Source organism: Hakea prostrata, chromosome 2 (assembly GCF_041222555.1).
Source record: "Hakea prostrata isolate BN-2017 chromosome 2, UWA_Hpros_2, whole genome shotgun sequence".
Taxonomy (NCBI): Eukaryota; Viridiplantae; Streptophyta; class Magnoliopsida; order Proteales; family Proteaceae; genus Hakea; species Hakea prostrata.
The window spans coordinates 58,149,299-58,161,753 of NC_142601.1; the positions used below are offsets into that span (position 1 = coordinate 58,149,299).

General features: G+C 36.9%; 1 protein-coding gene across 3 annotated transcripts; it reads left to right on the forward strand.

The window, feature by feature from the left end:
• Positions 1–1,798: 1,798 nt before the first annotated feature.
• LOC149025219 (adenine phosphoribosyltransferase 5-like) lies at positions 1,799–8,400 on the forward strand. Of its 3 annotated transcripts, XR_016171706.1 has the most exons (8): positions 1,799–2,048; positions 2,140–2,250; positions 4,070–4,162; positions 4,556–4,705; positions 4,831–4,889; positions 5,854–5,925; positions 6,112–7,719; positions 7,924–8,400. XR_016171706.1 is itself a non-coding variant. In XM_089145443.1 (7 exons), exons 1-6 carry the CDS (start codon positions 1,952–1,954, stop codon positions 5,908–5,910), a joined length of 567 nt encoding a protein of 188 aa, XP_089001569.1. In that variant the 5' UTR covers positions 1,799–1,951; the 3' UTR covers positions 5,911–5,925; positions 7,924–8,389. The 3 variants fall into 3 exon arrangements, 2 of the variants coding, with proteins under 2 accessions (XP_089001569.1, XP_089001570.1); XM_089145443.1 differs by lacking the exon at positions 6,112–7,719 and having other exon boundaries at positions 7,924–8,389; XM_089145444.1 differs by lacking the exons at positions 1,799–2,048; positions 2,140–2,250; positions 6,112–7,719 and adding an exon at positions 2,280–2,932 and having other exon boundaries at positions 7,924–8,395.
• The last annotated feature ends 4,055 nt before the right edge of the window (positions 8,401–12,455 follow it).

Genomic DNA, 12,455 nt, shown 5'->3' on the forward strand with positions numbered 1-12,455 from the left:
ATTATTTATATAGACACCTAAAACCCTAATTCTAATGTAATTACAATTTTACCCTAATATTAGTAATGGATACAAACCCTGTTTCAATTACAAATATAACAAAAACCATAATTACATGGACTCACAGAATACAAGACACCCAAACCCAACATAACATTCATACAGTTGCCCAATTCTAAGTACAACTCATAGTGTGGGAAAGACCCTTAAGTGTACAGTGAAGTATCTTAGAAAAATGAGTTTTCAATTCAATATATACTGAACTCAATATACCCCCAATACATTCCAAAGCACAATCCAATCTGCATCAAGCTTGAGCTATACTCAATAGTTGCAATGAACCTTTTTTTTTTTGTTTAACGAACGAACAACAAAATATGTTGCTCGTCATCCAATCAAATGTAGCACATTTTCGTAGGAATAAATGATTCTCTTGGCTAGTTCTACCAAAAACACTGTGTATGGTACTTGTATCGTCATTTTTCATTATAGTTTATCAAATAAAAAAGAAGAAGTTGGAGACACTCTTTTGAGTAAGTAATGAGAAAGAGAGAGAGACTTTGAAACCCCCATCGAAAAAAAGAAAGGAAAAGTAGAAAAGGATGATGTCACTAAGCTAGGGGTATAACTGTAAATTTGATAATGACATTAAAATGCATCATAGTTTATGAGTATTTTGTTCTTTTCGGGGAAGGAAATCTCTTAGGGCTTGTTTGGTTACATAAATCTAGAGATTTCAAATCTTTGGATTCATGAATCTGAGAATTATACCCGTTTGGTTGTAAAAATCTTTAGATTCATGAATTCTATAGATTCTCTTTTTTATACTAAAAACGTGAATCTGTAGATTTATGGGTAAGGGGTGAAATCCAGAGATTTCAAAAAAACTATACATTTGCACATTCACAAAAATCAACGCTGATCAAATATTTTTTTAGGATGAATCCACAGATTTCATTCCACAACCCAAACACTTAATTTTATAAATTATGACTCCATAGATTTGAAGTCTATAGATTTGAAATCTCTAGATATTTGAAATCTTTAGACTCGTGTAATCAAACGGGCCCTTAATGAGTTAATACTATTAATTAGTTTCCAATCAATTATAGAATTTAATTAAATATAAATATTTTTGAATTTTCACATGAAAATGTTAGCTGGGAGTGTTGTACTGTTCCCATTGGATCATTACGTTCTTGTTCATAGTTGCTGATTGGTCCTACTTCAGTGAACACGTCAGATGCCACATCCGGATGCAAATCCTACTTTTGAAACCTTTTTTTTAAGTTTTGGGTCAAGAAAAATGATGGATTATGAACTTGATGATGAATCAGTAAAGAGGAATCCTACGTCATCTATGTGTCAGCAAGTAGAGGACAATAATGGACCCCACAGGAACCCAAATCTTCTGCCAGACTGTCTTCAGATACTCGGCCGTAAATGCTCTTCTCAGAATCGCTTCCCCAAAAAAGCCCCACATCGTTCCACTCAAAGAAGGAGAGAGAACAAATGATACACTACGTGTACTTCCTTTGCTCACTGCTGCTCATCTTCCTTAAAACCTCTCGATAAGCACAAAGGAAGCTACTTTCAAATCATCAAATTATGTTGACGGTAGAGATTCCATGGTGGAGAACGAAGAAGTTAGAATTGTAACACGGGATATTTATCCTCTTGAAAATAATGAAAAAAAAGAATTGAGAAAATACCGAGAAAGATTGCGTACAAGCATTGAGGACTGAGACCTTCTTTGTACTCGTATGTCGTGGTTTTTAGCCAACAGAAAAATTTCACCTTTTCTTATTTTTATTTTTCAAAACTCTCTCTCCCTCTCTTTCTCTTTCTCTCTGCAACGCAGAAAGGTTTTATAGAGTTCTGTTTGGACTTGGAAGGAGAGACTCCTCCGCAGAAGAGCTAAAGAAAGAAACTTTAAGCAGAGATTGAGGAAATGTTGGAAAGAGAGAATGGGTTGCAACTGCATGGAGACCCAAGGCTGCAGGGCATATATGAAGCTATTAGAGTTGTTCCTCACTTCCCAAAAGCAGGTTTTGGTTGTTTACTGTAATTTTTTTGGCTGATACATTTCACTTTGATCAAACAGATGACTTTGTTTCCCCTTTAATTGGGTGTTTTCAGGAATAATGTTTCAAGATATCACTACACTTTTACTGGATCACAAGGCCTTCAAAGACACCGTTGACATATTTATTGACCGTTACAGAGATATGAATATCACAGTTGTGGCTGGTAATAGTTCTTATTTCATCCCTTCTCTGTGTGTGTGTGTGTGTTATCTTTTCTTTTTTTCTTTTATCCCCCTTCCTTTGTCGGTTTCTATTTGGTTCTTGCAGCTTTATTTTTTCTGATGTAGTGTTGCGTACTTTGGTTCTTCGTGTTATGGTCACAAGATGGAGAGAATCTATAGAACAAGAAGAAAATGGTTTTCTGCAGCTCAAGGAAGTCTTGTGAACTGTTCACAGCAATAAAAATAATTAATTTTATCCAAAGCGCTAACTATGACCCTTTTCTTGCCATGCAGAAAATTCCTGACCTGTTAGTAATTTGCACCCTTTTCTATTGTACTTTGTACATTTGTACCCTGTGTTGCTGTTTTGTTTTCATGTTTTCTTTTCTTGTTTCCCGTAACTGTTGGCTGGGGTCAGGCAGCGCAGTTCCCATTGACCCTGCAGAGATTATTATTTTAAGAGCAGATGCATTTGATTTTTTTTTTTCCTGTAAATTTTTGGTGTAATTCAATCTGCTTTCTTTATGTTTCCCTATATTGTCTAAAGCTGAAGGAACATAAAGGAATTTAGTGCTGGGGAAGAGTGGATGAACCGAAACCAATTGTGCTCCAACATTGGATTTTTCATTTGTTTATTCCTTTTTTTTTTGGTTGGGAGATTGTATTACCAATTGTTACAGAAAGGTGTTCAGTTAAATTTTCTTTTTCCTGAGTTCAGAGATTTTTTTCGATGATTTGGTGGCAGAGAACAATAGATGCAACACCACTCGTCTTTAGTCTGTCATATATTTCTGTTCTTATCTTTGCATGTGTGCCCCCTGGTTTAGAAAGTGTTCGAAGATTTTCTATCTACTTCTGTTTATATTGATCTTCATAAATATCATTGAGTCTTTTTTTTTTTTGGTAGAAATAAATATCATTCAGTTGGTCTTGCACTTTTATCTCAACCAACTGGTAAGTCTATACCTGCTGAGTTATTTGATTCCCATTGTTCTTGATGGTAGGCTTTGGGGTCCTCCCATTGTTCTTTTTAACTTTTCTTATTTATTTCTGTGAATTCTATTGTTAATTTTCTTCTAAAATCAATTCTGAGGTTTCACGGTTACCTGGAGGTTAATGAATAATATTTATATACTTCATGGCTGTCCATGAAAGTTTCCAGTTAGTGATGCCTGTTTTCTTTAAGTTAATGATTGTGGATTAAAACCTGAATTATTTTCTAGCACAAAATTTTCAAGATAGATGACTTGCGCATGTAACTCAATTGACTTACTGAATTCTGAGTTAATCAATAACTTTAATATGTGGTAGTGGGCCAATGACTTTCCACATGTTTGGTTTGAACTTCGGATGCCTCAGAAGTTATTTTAATAATTTCTTACTAATTTTCATTCTTTGCTTGCATACTAGTACAACACCTAGTACCATCTTTATAATTTTGAGTTCTATTTTTCTCTCATAAAGAATCTTCTTTCAGTAATAAAATTTATTATGTTTTTCTTTTAAAACTTCTAAACATAGTAGCAATTTGGCCTGGCCTGTCAACCACATTTTCTAGGGTTCCTGGAGTAGGACATTTTGTTACCTTACTGAATGCAACAACAATTATGACCTATAAGTATTTCATACCTCAATCAACAGCCTTTAGTTTTGTGTGTCATCTAGTTTGAGGCCAACCTTAAGTGGCTTGGAAAGTCTTGGATGATCATGTGTAAGCAGTTATATTTTTATAGTTAGGTCATCTGAGTTGTAGTTCTGTCACTGATTTTTCTTCTTCTTCTTTATATTGATTGACCACTTACCAAATCCTACAAATGCTAGGAGTTGAAGCAAGAGGATTCATGTTTGGCCCTTCAATTGCCTTGGCTATTGGTGCAAAATTTGTGCCCCTACGCAAACCTAAAAAGTTGCCAGGTAAGTGACTTTTTGAGGTCTTTTTTATTGTTAGAATTCAAGAATTTAGTAGCTCTTCAATTTAAGGATTTTGAACAAATTCTTTTGTTCAATGGAAAGTGACTATGGTACATTTCCTTACATAAGAAAAGTAAAATAATTTCCGTTCCAATGCTGATATATATGTTCAACATGCTGTTTCCTTCTGAATTCCTGCATTTAAATCCATGTTATTTTGTTTGCTGATATAAATATCAAATTTATCAGCAACGAGAAGTTGATAAGTTTTCTTGTGCCTATGTGCCTGTGGTCTTTTTTGGGGAAAGGGTTGGGGAGGGGGGAGGGTGTTTGGGGCAAAGGGAGGGTGAAGGTTTACTGTTATGACTCCTAACCTTTCAAAAATTCAATTTGTAGGTAAAGTGATATCGGAAGACTATGTGTTAGAATATGGGACTGATTGTTTACAGATGCATGTTGAGGCTGTTCAGCCTGGAGAGCGTGCATTAATCATTGATGATTTGGTGGCCACTGGTGGCACCCTCTCTGCTGCAATTAGACTTCTTGGTAAGATGCTGGAGCTCACACTTTGAAGGATCCATAGTTATTGTATCTCTTCTCTTCTCTTTCAGAACTTGGTCTTTCTGCATTTTCTCTAAAATTACATCAACTTTATTTTGCTGATTTTATAGAACGTGTGGGGGCTGAAGTAGTCGAGTGTGCATGTGTTATTGGGTTGCCTGAGATCAAGGTAATTCTTGAGATCATAAAGTAAATGAATTCTCTCACCTGTTAATCTTGTAAATCTAGTTCAGCATCGTTCTGTTACAACTCACAACTTTGTGATTTGGACTGTTTTTTCTCTAATTGGTGTCAAGTGCCTGAATAATCATTCTTATTTTTGTTTGTTACATCTATTACTGTCAAGTGCATCTTATCACTACCTGCCTTTACTGCTGCAACTGCAGGTCTAACTTAACATAGACCTTTTATAAATCTAGAAAATATAGTATCATTGAACATTAATGATAAGTTAACATTCCATTCATGTGTTTATTAGGAAAATATAAATATTTTTTATCTGATGCTTAATGCAACTAAGATGAACTGTTATCAATTTTTTTTTTTACTTTTGACATACTTGAATTGGCAATTCAGTTATTGTGCCTTACCAAGTGCTTGAATCCTCAAGATGCCAACTGCCAAGGCATCTGCTTGTAAGATTGGTAAACATGCAGAGAATTTTTTTAACACCTATAGTTAGGTAGCAATGATTTTCTCTTATTGCTCATGTTTACTTTTCCAACTATAATTTGGTTTTCCCTGCTCGATGATCCATCATTCATGTTTTTTTTTGCCCTCTGCTTTATAAATGTTAGAGGTCACTCCTATAATTGTCAATATATAGGATGTTTATGGCCCCTCTGCTAAGGGGGGCCATAGTTTTTGCAGCTTGAACTATTAACTGAGTATAACTTGTTAAATTGTGCAGTAGCTGTAGGAATACAAGATAATTTGGATGTCCATACTTTGCTTGACCATAGCCATTTTGTTTATCTAATGGAGCTCTAAACTGATTTTCTCTAGAATCTAGTGTAAATATAAACCTTATAATGTGGACACCCCCTGCGGAGTCCCTGAAGTTGTACTAAAACTTGATACTTTTTTTCCTGCATGTCTAGTTGAGTTGTTTCCTAATGATTACATTTTTTCAGGAAGAACGAAGGCTTAGTGGGAAACCACTGTATGTACTTGTGGAGCCTCACCTATAAAGCTTATTTGTTGAGGTATTGAATTGGTACTTTGTTCTATATGTAATTGAGTGGCTTGATTTTATAATCCAAACCACATTCAAGTGAAGTAGTTTACTGGTTATGTTGGATTGATGGCTGCACAATGCTGATGAATGAAATTTCTTTCTTTCTATATGGTCGTGTCATTATAATCTGAAAACTCTTCCTTCATATGTATAGAATTTCTCAGAAATTCCTTGTGGAGCTCTTTGCTTAGAGGATGTTGCAGAAACCAGGTGCCCATCACAAATGGAAAATGTGCCATTTATGGCACCACCTTGTGATAATGGATGCAGCTTTCTTGATTCTTGAGTACAATGTGCCATTTATGTCACCATCGTGTGATAATGGATGCAGCTTTCTTGATTCTTGAGTACCTGTCTATGATTCTGGGTACAACATTGGGTTTTTCGAATCTTGTTTTCCTTGGAAGTGCTTGAGTATGCTTGTCCAAAGCTAAAAAAATAAGTAGATTAAACTGCTTTAGAGTGTATATATCTTCCATGAACTTCAGTGTCTCAATGAATGGCATGTCTTTGTTGGGCATGTGAAATGCTTTGATTTTTTATGACTCTAAGGGCTAATGAGGCACTTCTTAGTTCCCTTTCAATTTTATAGTTTTCTTATGGTAAGACATCTTATAAATATTCCTACAGTAAAGAGGTTATGGATATTGTTATTTATGACTTTGGTTTGGCTGATTACAGCTTCACTTGTTACACAAGTCATCTTTAATGTGAGAGAAGTTACTGCAGGAATTAAACAGTTTTTTTTTTTTCTGAGAACGCTTTCAATTTCTGCCTAGTCTTGTTTGGTCTCTTCTCCTATGTAGTGCATTCCGATAGCAAACTAGGCTCTTCTGCCCTATTCTGAAAATTGGGGTTATTCTCTTAGAGCATAGTGTATAATGTGATTTCCAAAGTTTATTCTTGTGCCCTATTCTGAAAAGGAGATGCTGGAGTGAATTCCAAGTAGACAATTAAAGATTTCTCATGCTGTTAATTGGGGTTATTCTCTTAGAGCATAGTGTATAATGTGATTTGCAAAGTTATGCTTCATTGCAGGCAAGAATACCTCTACAAAATCTCAGATTCTTAAATTTCCTTGAAACTTGATACTCTCAAAACTTTCCTTAAAAGACTTTTTTCCCTTGTGATCCTGCTTGGGATTGGGGGGACAAGTCATTCATAAATTTCCCTAATATCTTTTCTGGGTTTGACTACTGGAGTTGTAATAGCATCCCACAATGAATGTGGTTTGATGTTTATCACGAGGAATTTTATGCAAATAACAGAACAAAAATTTCGAACCAAAAATGAATAAGCGGTGCAGCATAGAGTTGAGATCCATAAAGATGAGCAGTGGTGTTGTTCTTGTACAGATGCCTTGACGGCCATTAGGACTTGTTCGACACAAATTTGTGACATTATGGAGAAAGGGACTTGGTTGACACAAATTTGTGACCTTATTTGGACGAAAAAAAAATTTGTGACATTATAGAGAAAGGTATTCAGGTTTTTATTCCATGAAGGACACTTTTTTTTTCCTTCTTGGATTGAGTACATCAAGATGGCTAATAAAAAGTCTACTTGGATTTAAATCCTTTCAGCTGAAAAGTATTCTGGTTTTTATTCCATGAATGATGTTTTTTTCTTCTTGGATTGAGTACATCAAGATGGCTAATATAAAGTCTACTTGGATTTAAATCGTTTCAGCTGCCACTTGGGCATGCATAGGAACATTGTTCTTCTTCGGGTATTGATTCTATATCATTTGCATAGATTACAGGTGATTTCCGGATTATTGTTTACTTTTTTAGTTTGTCAACTGAGGTATTCTTAGATTATTATTTTCTCAGTTTGCTGTTGGCAAGCAAGCTCAACTGTGTTGACTCTGCTGCAATTCTCTTTTATGTTAATTGCTGTTGATAAGCAAGCTCAACTGTGCTAACTGTTCTGCAATTACTTTCATTCATTATCTGTTTCGTTTCAGAATCTATCCAAGAAAGAAGTAGATAGTTATTGAGTTACAAGTCGGAATGGTAGTTACTGCCTTGACAAATGCCAAGCAAGGTGCTGCTGCTCTTCACTCTAGGCTTCAGTGTTTCTAGTCTCTAGACTTGATGGCATCTGTATCATTGAAAATCACTACTACTAGCATCTTGAGTTTTCTCATCTGAAGTGAGATGATGGGCATCTGTATCATTGAAAATTACTACTACTAGCATCTTGAGTTTTCTCATCTGAAGTGAGATGACTTGGAACACATAGCTAGTGAAAGTCATGGGGATGGAGAAGTTCTGGCAATCTATTTAGAGTTTTTTGTTATTTTGGGTAAAAATCTATAATTTCCCTGTACGTATTCATTCAAATGCAGAAAAACCATGGGAGGATTACAAAGAAATTCCAACCATGGGGCTTGGAATATAAGAGTTGCTGGATTTTGAAATATGATCAAAATTACAAAACTCAGAAGACAGAGTTGTTTTATCTCAGCAGCGAGACCACAACACTCAACACATCCAATCCAAGGAGTGTTGACGATCTGTTAAAGCTATAGAGCACTTCTAAACAATCTGAGAAGATAGTTACTTTCGATATTGGAAGAGCCTTCGCTAGCCGGATAGCGTATCTAATAGCCTAAAATTCAACTGCTGCACCTTAGCAAACTTTTCCTATCTGAGCTTTGGCTGCTATAAGATTTCCACATCAGTCCCATATGAGGCATCCTCTACAACCTGAACACGAAGTAGAATCTCAAGATCCATCAGTAAAAATGTAATAGAGGGATTTGACTCACCAGAGGAGAAGATGTGTTGAGGGGGAAGCCAACAAGATTTCATCTTATGGTTAAGTATATGAAAGGAATAGCTTCTTCAGCGCATGATCAACATGAAATAAAGAATGTCGCAAAACTTGAAACCGTTCATGCTTTTTCCCATGTCAAGTTTGCTGCAGAGGTTGAAGGGTTAATTTCCTAAAACCCTAACTCTCTTCTGCCTCTCTGGAAACCCTAACCGTCTATAAAGCTAGCCTTGATGTAGCCTCTCTTCTCACTCAGTTCTCATTTCCCACCGGCTCTCTCACTTGTTTGGATTCTCTAACGTTTTCCTTAATCTACTTGGAACTCAAGTCACTCAGAGCTCTCACCGGTTCTACTGTAGGCCTTCTGATCTGTTTTCAGACCTACAACATCCATGAGGACCGAGTGCAAAGGCTGCAGCGTCCTTTGTTTGCTGTGGTTACAGTCCTCTTTCTAGGGTTCATGGGCTTTGCCCATTTCCTAGCTTGGAAGACACTGACCATCCCGTGCATGAGAATTTGGTCCAATTCCATTCCTTCCTCTGGAGATTTCTCTCAACAATCATGGGGGGCTCCAGAAAGAAGTAGCATAATTTCCTTCAGAATCAAGAGTAACCTACTAGCATAACTCAATTTTCTTCAACATATGAAACAAAGCAACTCGTTCACTGGTCACCACCCAAGAGTGATCAGATCAAAACTATCCTGGAAAGGAACAAAAAAGTCTATCAAAACCATGTTAGAATAGAGATTTCTCTCAACAATCATGGGGGGCTCTAGAATGACTTTCATCACCTATCTTTCCATTTCTCTCGGCTATTCGAACCCACGCTCCTTCCTTCCCCTGGAGTGCTCCGCTCTTTCTCCTTGTTAGATCTCTTTCTGAGGGATGCTGGTACGTATGAAGCCACTACGCTGATGGGACAACGAGAGGAGTGGTGAGTTTGGTGGATGAGAAATTAACGGGCTTCTGTGCAGGGGGTGTTATAACGTTTCAAACTTCAGCTACAGTGACTCTCAACAACACCCTTAATGTGCACCTAACAGTCTTTATTTCCATCTAAATTCTATTCAATAGCTGAAGTACAGCCTGCATATCCTTATCTTTCGAAGACTAAGACCCCACGACTATTGTTTAACCCAGTGTTGCTTCAACTGTCATCTTCTCCTTTTCTCTTTCTTGTTCTTCCTTTTTGTCTTGCATTTTGTATGCTTGCAAGTGTTGAAGAAGCTTCTATCTTCCTTCCTTTTCTTGTTCTATGTGCACTTAGTGCTGAACTGTTTGTGGAAAACAACGTTGTGTGGCGGTGCAAATGGGGAGACAGCTAAGTGTGGGAAACTCTTGACACACCCCTTCTTCCAGGACTTTTGCTGTTGGCAACCTTTCAAATAATCCAGATTCTCCGGCGAGGGAAAATTACAAGGGACATTCGAACTCGATGGGATGGAAAGAAGTGGGATCATCAAAATTCTCTGTTTGATGTTTAGCATCCAAAACCCTGTATGGGCTTGTAATAGGTGACCCTGTTGAGCATGTATCTGAAATTTGTCGAAGGCTGGTGGAACGGAGCGTGCCCCGGCGGGAGGGACCGGGGTGCTCGAGACGAAGAGGGAACCACAATACATACATACCCTATTGTGGAAGACCCTTCGACCTCACAGACCGGTTTAACGCCTTGGGGCCGGCCCGTATTCTATGATTCGATGTTGAAAGATTGATGTTTCATACATTGTTGTGTTCATTTATGCCCCCCGCCAAATTACTCTGATTGAAAGGTTTTTTGATCACACGTGGCTTCCTTATTGCAAAAGCTTACAGAACAATTTGTGATTATGGGGGACTTCAATGAACTTTTGGAAACCAAAGATAAAATTAGAAGGGTGTTTAGATCTTCTGTTGCGCTACCCGCATTGATAGCGATCACTAATAAGGAAAACCTCTTTGAAATTTCAGCGCCGGGTTGTTCGTATACTTGGACTAATAGACAAAAACCCTCAATTTGGTCAAGGAAAAGCTGGATTGGGTCTTTTCTTCACCTAGGTGGATTAGCTGATTTTCAAACCAGCAGGTTGCAAAATTACTTGCTACTGGTTCAGACCACAACCCCCTAATACTTGAGCCTTGTGTTGCACCAACTTATAACCACAAACTCTTCCATTTTCAAAATGCCTAGATATCTCATCCTAATTTCTTAGTAGATCTTCAGTTTGCATGGTTAAAGAATTAGTGTATACCACTCAATGAAAAATTGGTCAATATGTTTCGTTATTTGCAACATTGGAACAATTCGGTGTTTGGTTATGTGGACAATATTTTCCACAGAACTACACTTGAAATTGATGTTTAGGAACAATATGCCAACCCGGATTGGAATCTCATCCACCAAAAGAAACAACTGTTGGCTTGGGTATAGAAGCTAAAGAGATGTTTTGGTTTCAGAAGTCTTGAGGTATATACATTTTTTATGGAGACCAAAATACTAGATTCTATCATTTTTCTAGTAAATTAATCTCCAGAAGAGAGGGATTACCTTCATTAAGGCAAATGGTTGGCGATTCTCCAATCTAAAAGAGATAGCTAGGGTATTTGCAGATTATATGAAACAACTACATCAAGCTACCTGCCCATTGGACCCAAAGTTTTGTTAAAAGTCTCTTTCCACCCATTGATTTGAGGGGTGGTTCTCTTTTGGCTGTTCGGATCCAATAGAGATAAAAAATGTTGTGTTTTCCCTTGGACCTTATAAATCCCCAGGGTTTGATGGGTTCAATGCATTTTTTTATCAAAGGTTTTGGGATTTAATTAATGAGGATGTGATCAATTGTAACCTCCTTCTTCTCGGAAGGCATACTTCCTGATGAAGTTAATCACACAATCCTGTGTTTCATTCCAAACAAAGATGATGCAAAAACTATCATTGATTTTCGACTTATTAGCTTGTGCAATGTGTCTTATAAAATTATTGCAAAAATTTTAGCTAAAAGGTTGAAACCACTTCTTTCTAGTATCATTTCCCCTAATTAGTGGGCTTTTGTGGCTCACAGACAGATCACTGATAATATTATTGTAGCCCATGAAATCTTTCATTACATGCAAAAGACCTGGAGTAAGAAAGATTTTATTGCCTTGGAATTGGATAAGTCCAAAGCTTATGATAAGGCACATAGGGGCATCATACTCAAACTCTTTCAATTCCTTGGATTTGATGATCAATGGTGCATGTTAATTAAAGCTTTAATTTCCTCTCCCACTTTCTCTATTAAGCTCAATGGATCCCCTTACATGTGGTTCTATGGATCATGTGGTTTACGACAAGGGTGCCCCCTCAGTCCCACTTCTTCCTGTTAATTATGGAAGTTTTGTCTTGTCTCCTTAACGAGTACAAACCCCTCAATCTTCTAAATGGCATAAAAGTGGGAAGGGAGGCACTAGAGATTACCCATATTTTTTTTGCAGATAATACTTTTCTATTTTGCAGAGCAGACATCGAAGAAGTGTTGGCTTTAAAAGTGGTAATGGAACCATTCTTAGACTTAACGGGGCAAGAAATCAACTTCAAAAAAAGTTGAGTTTATTTAAGTCGTAATGTACCTAGAGATGAGAGGAACTTGATACTTTCAATTTTGAGGGTATCAGAGATCAATGGGGAAACCACCTATCCGGGAAATGAAATTGTTGGTTGGAAAGGAGAAAACAAAAATCTTACAAATAGTTTTGGAGTG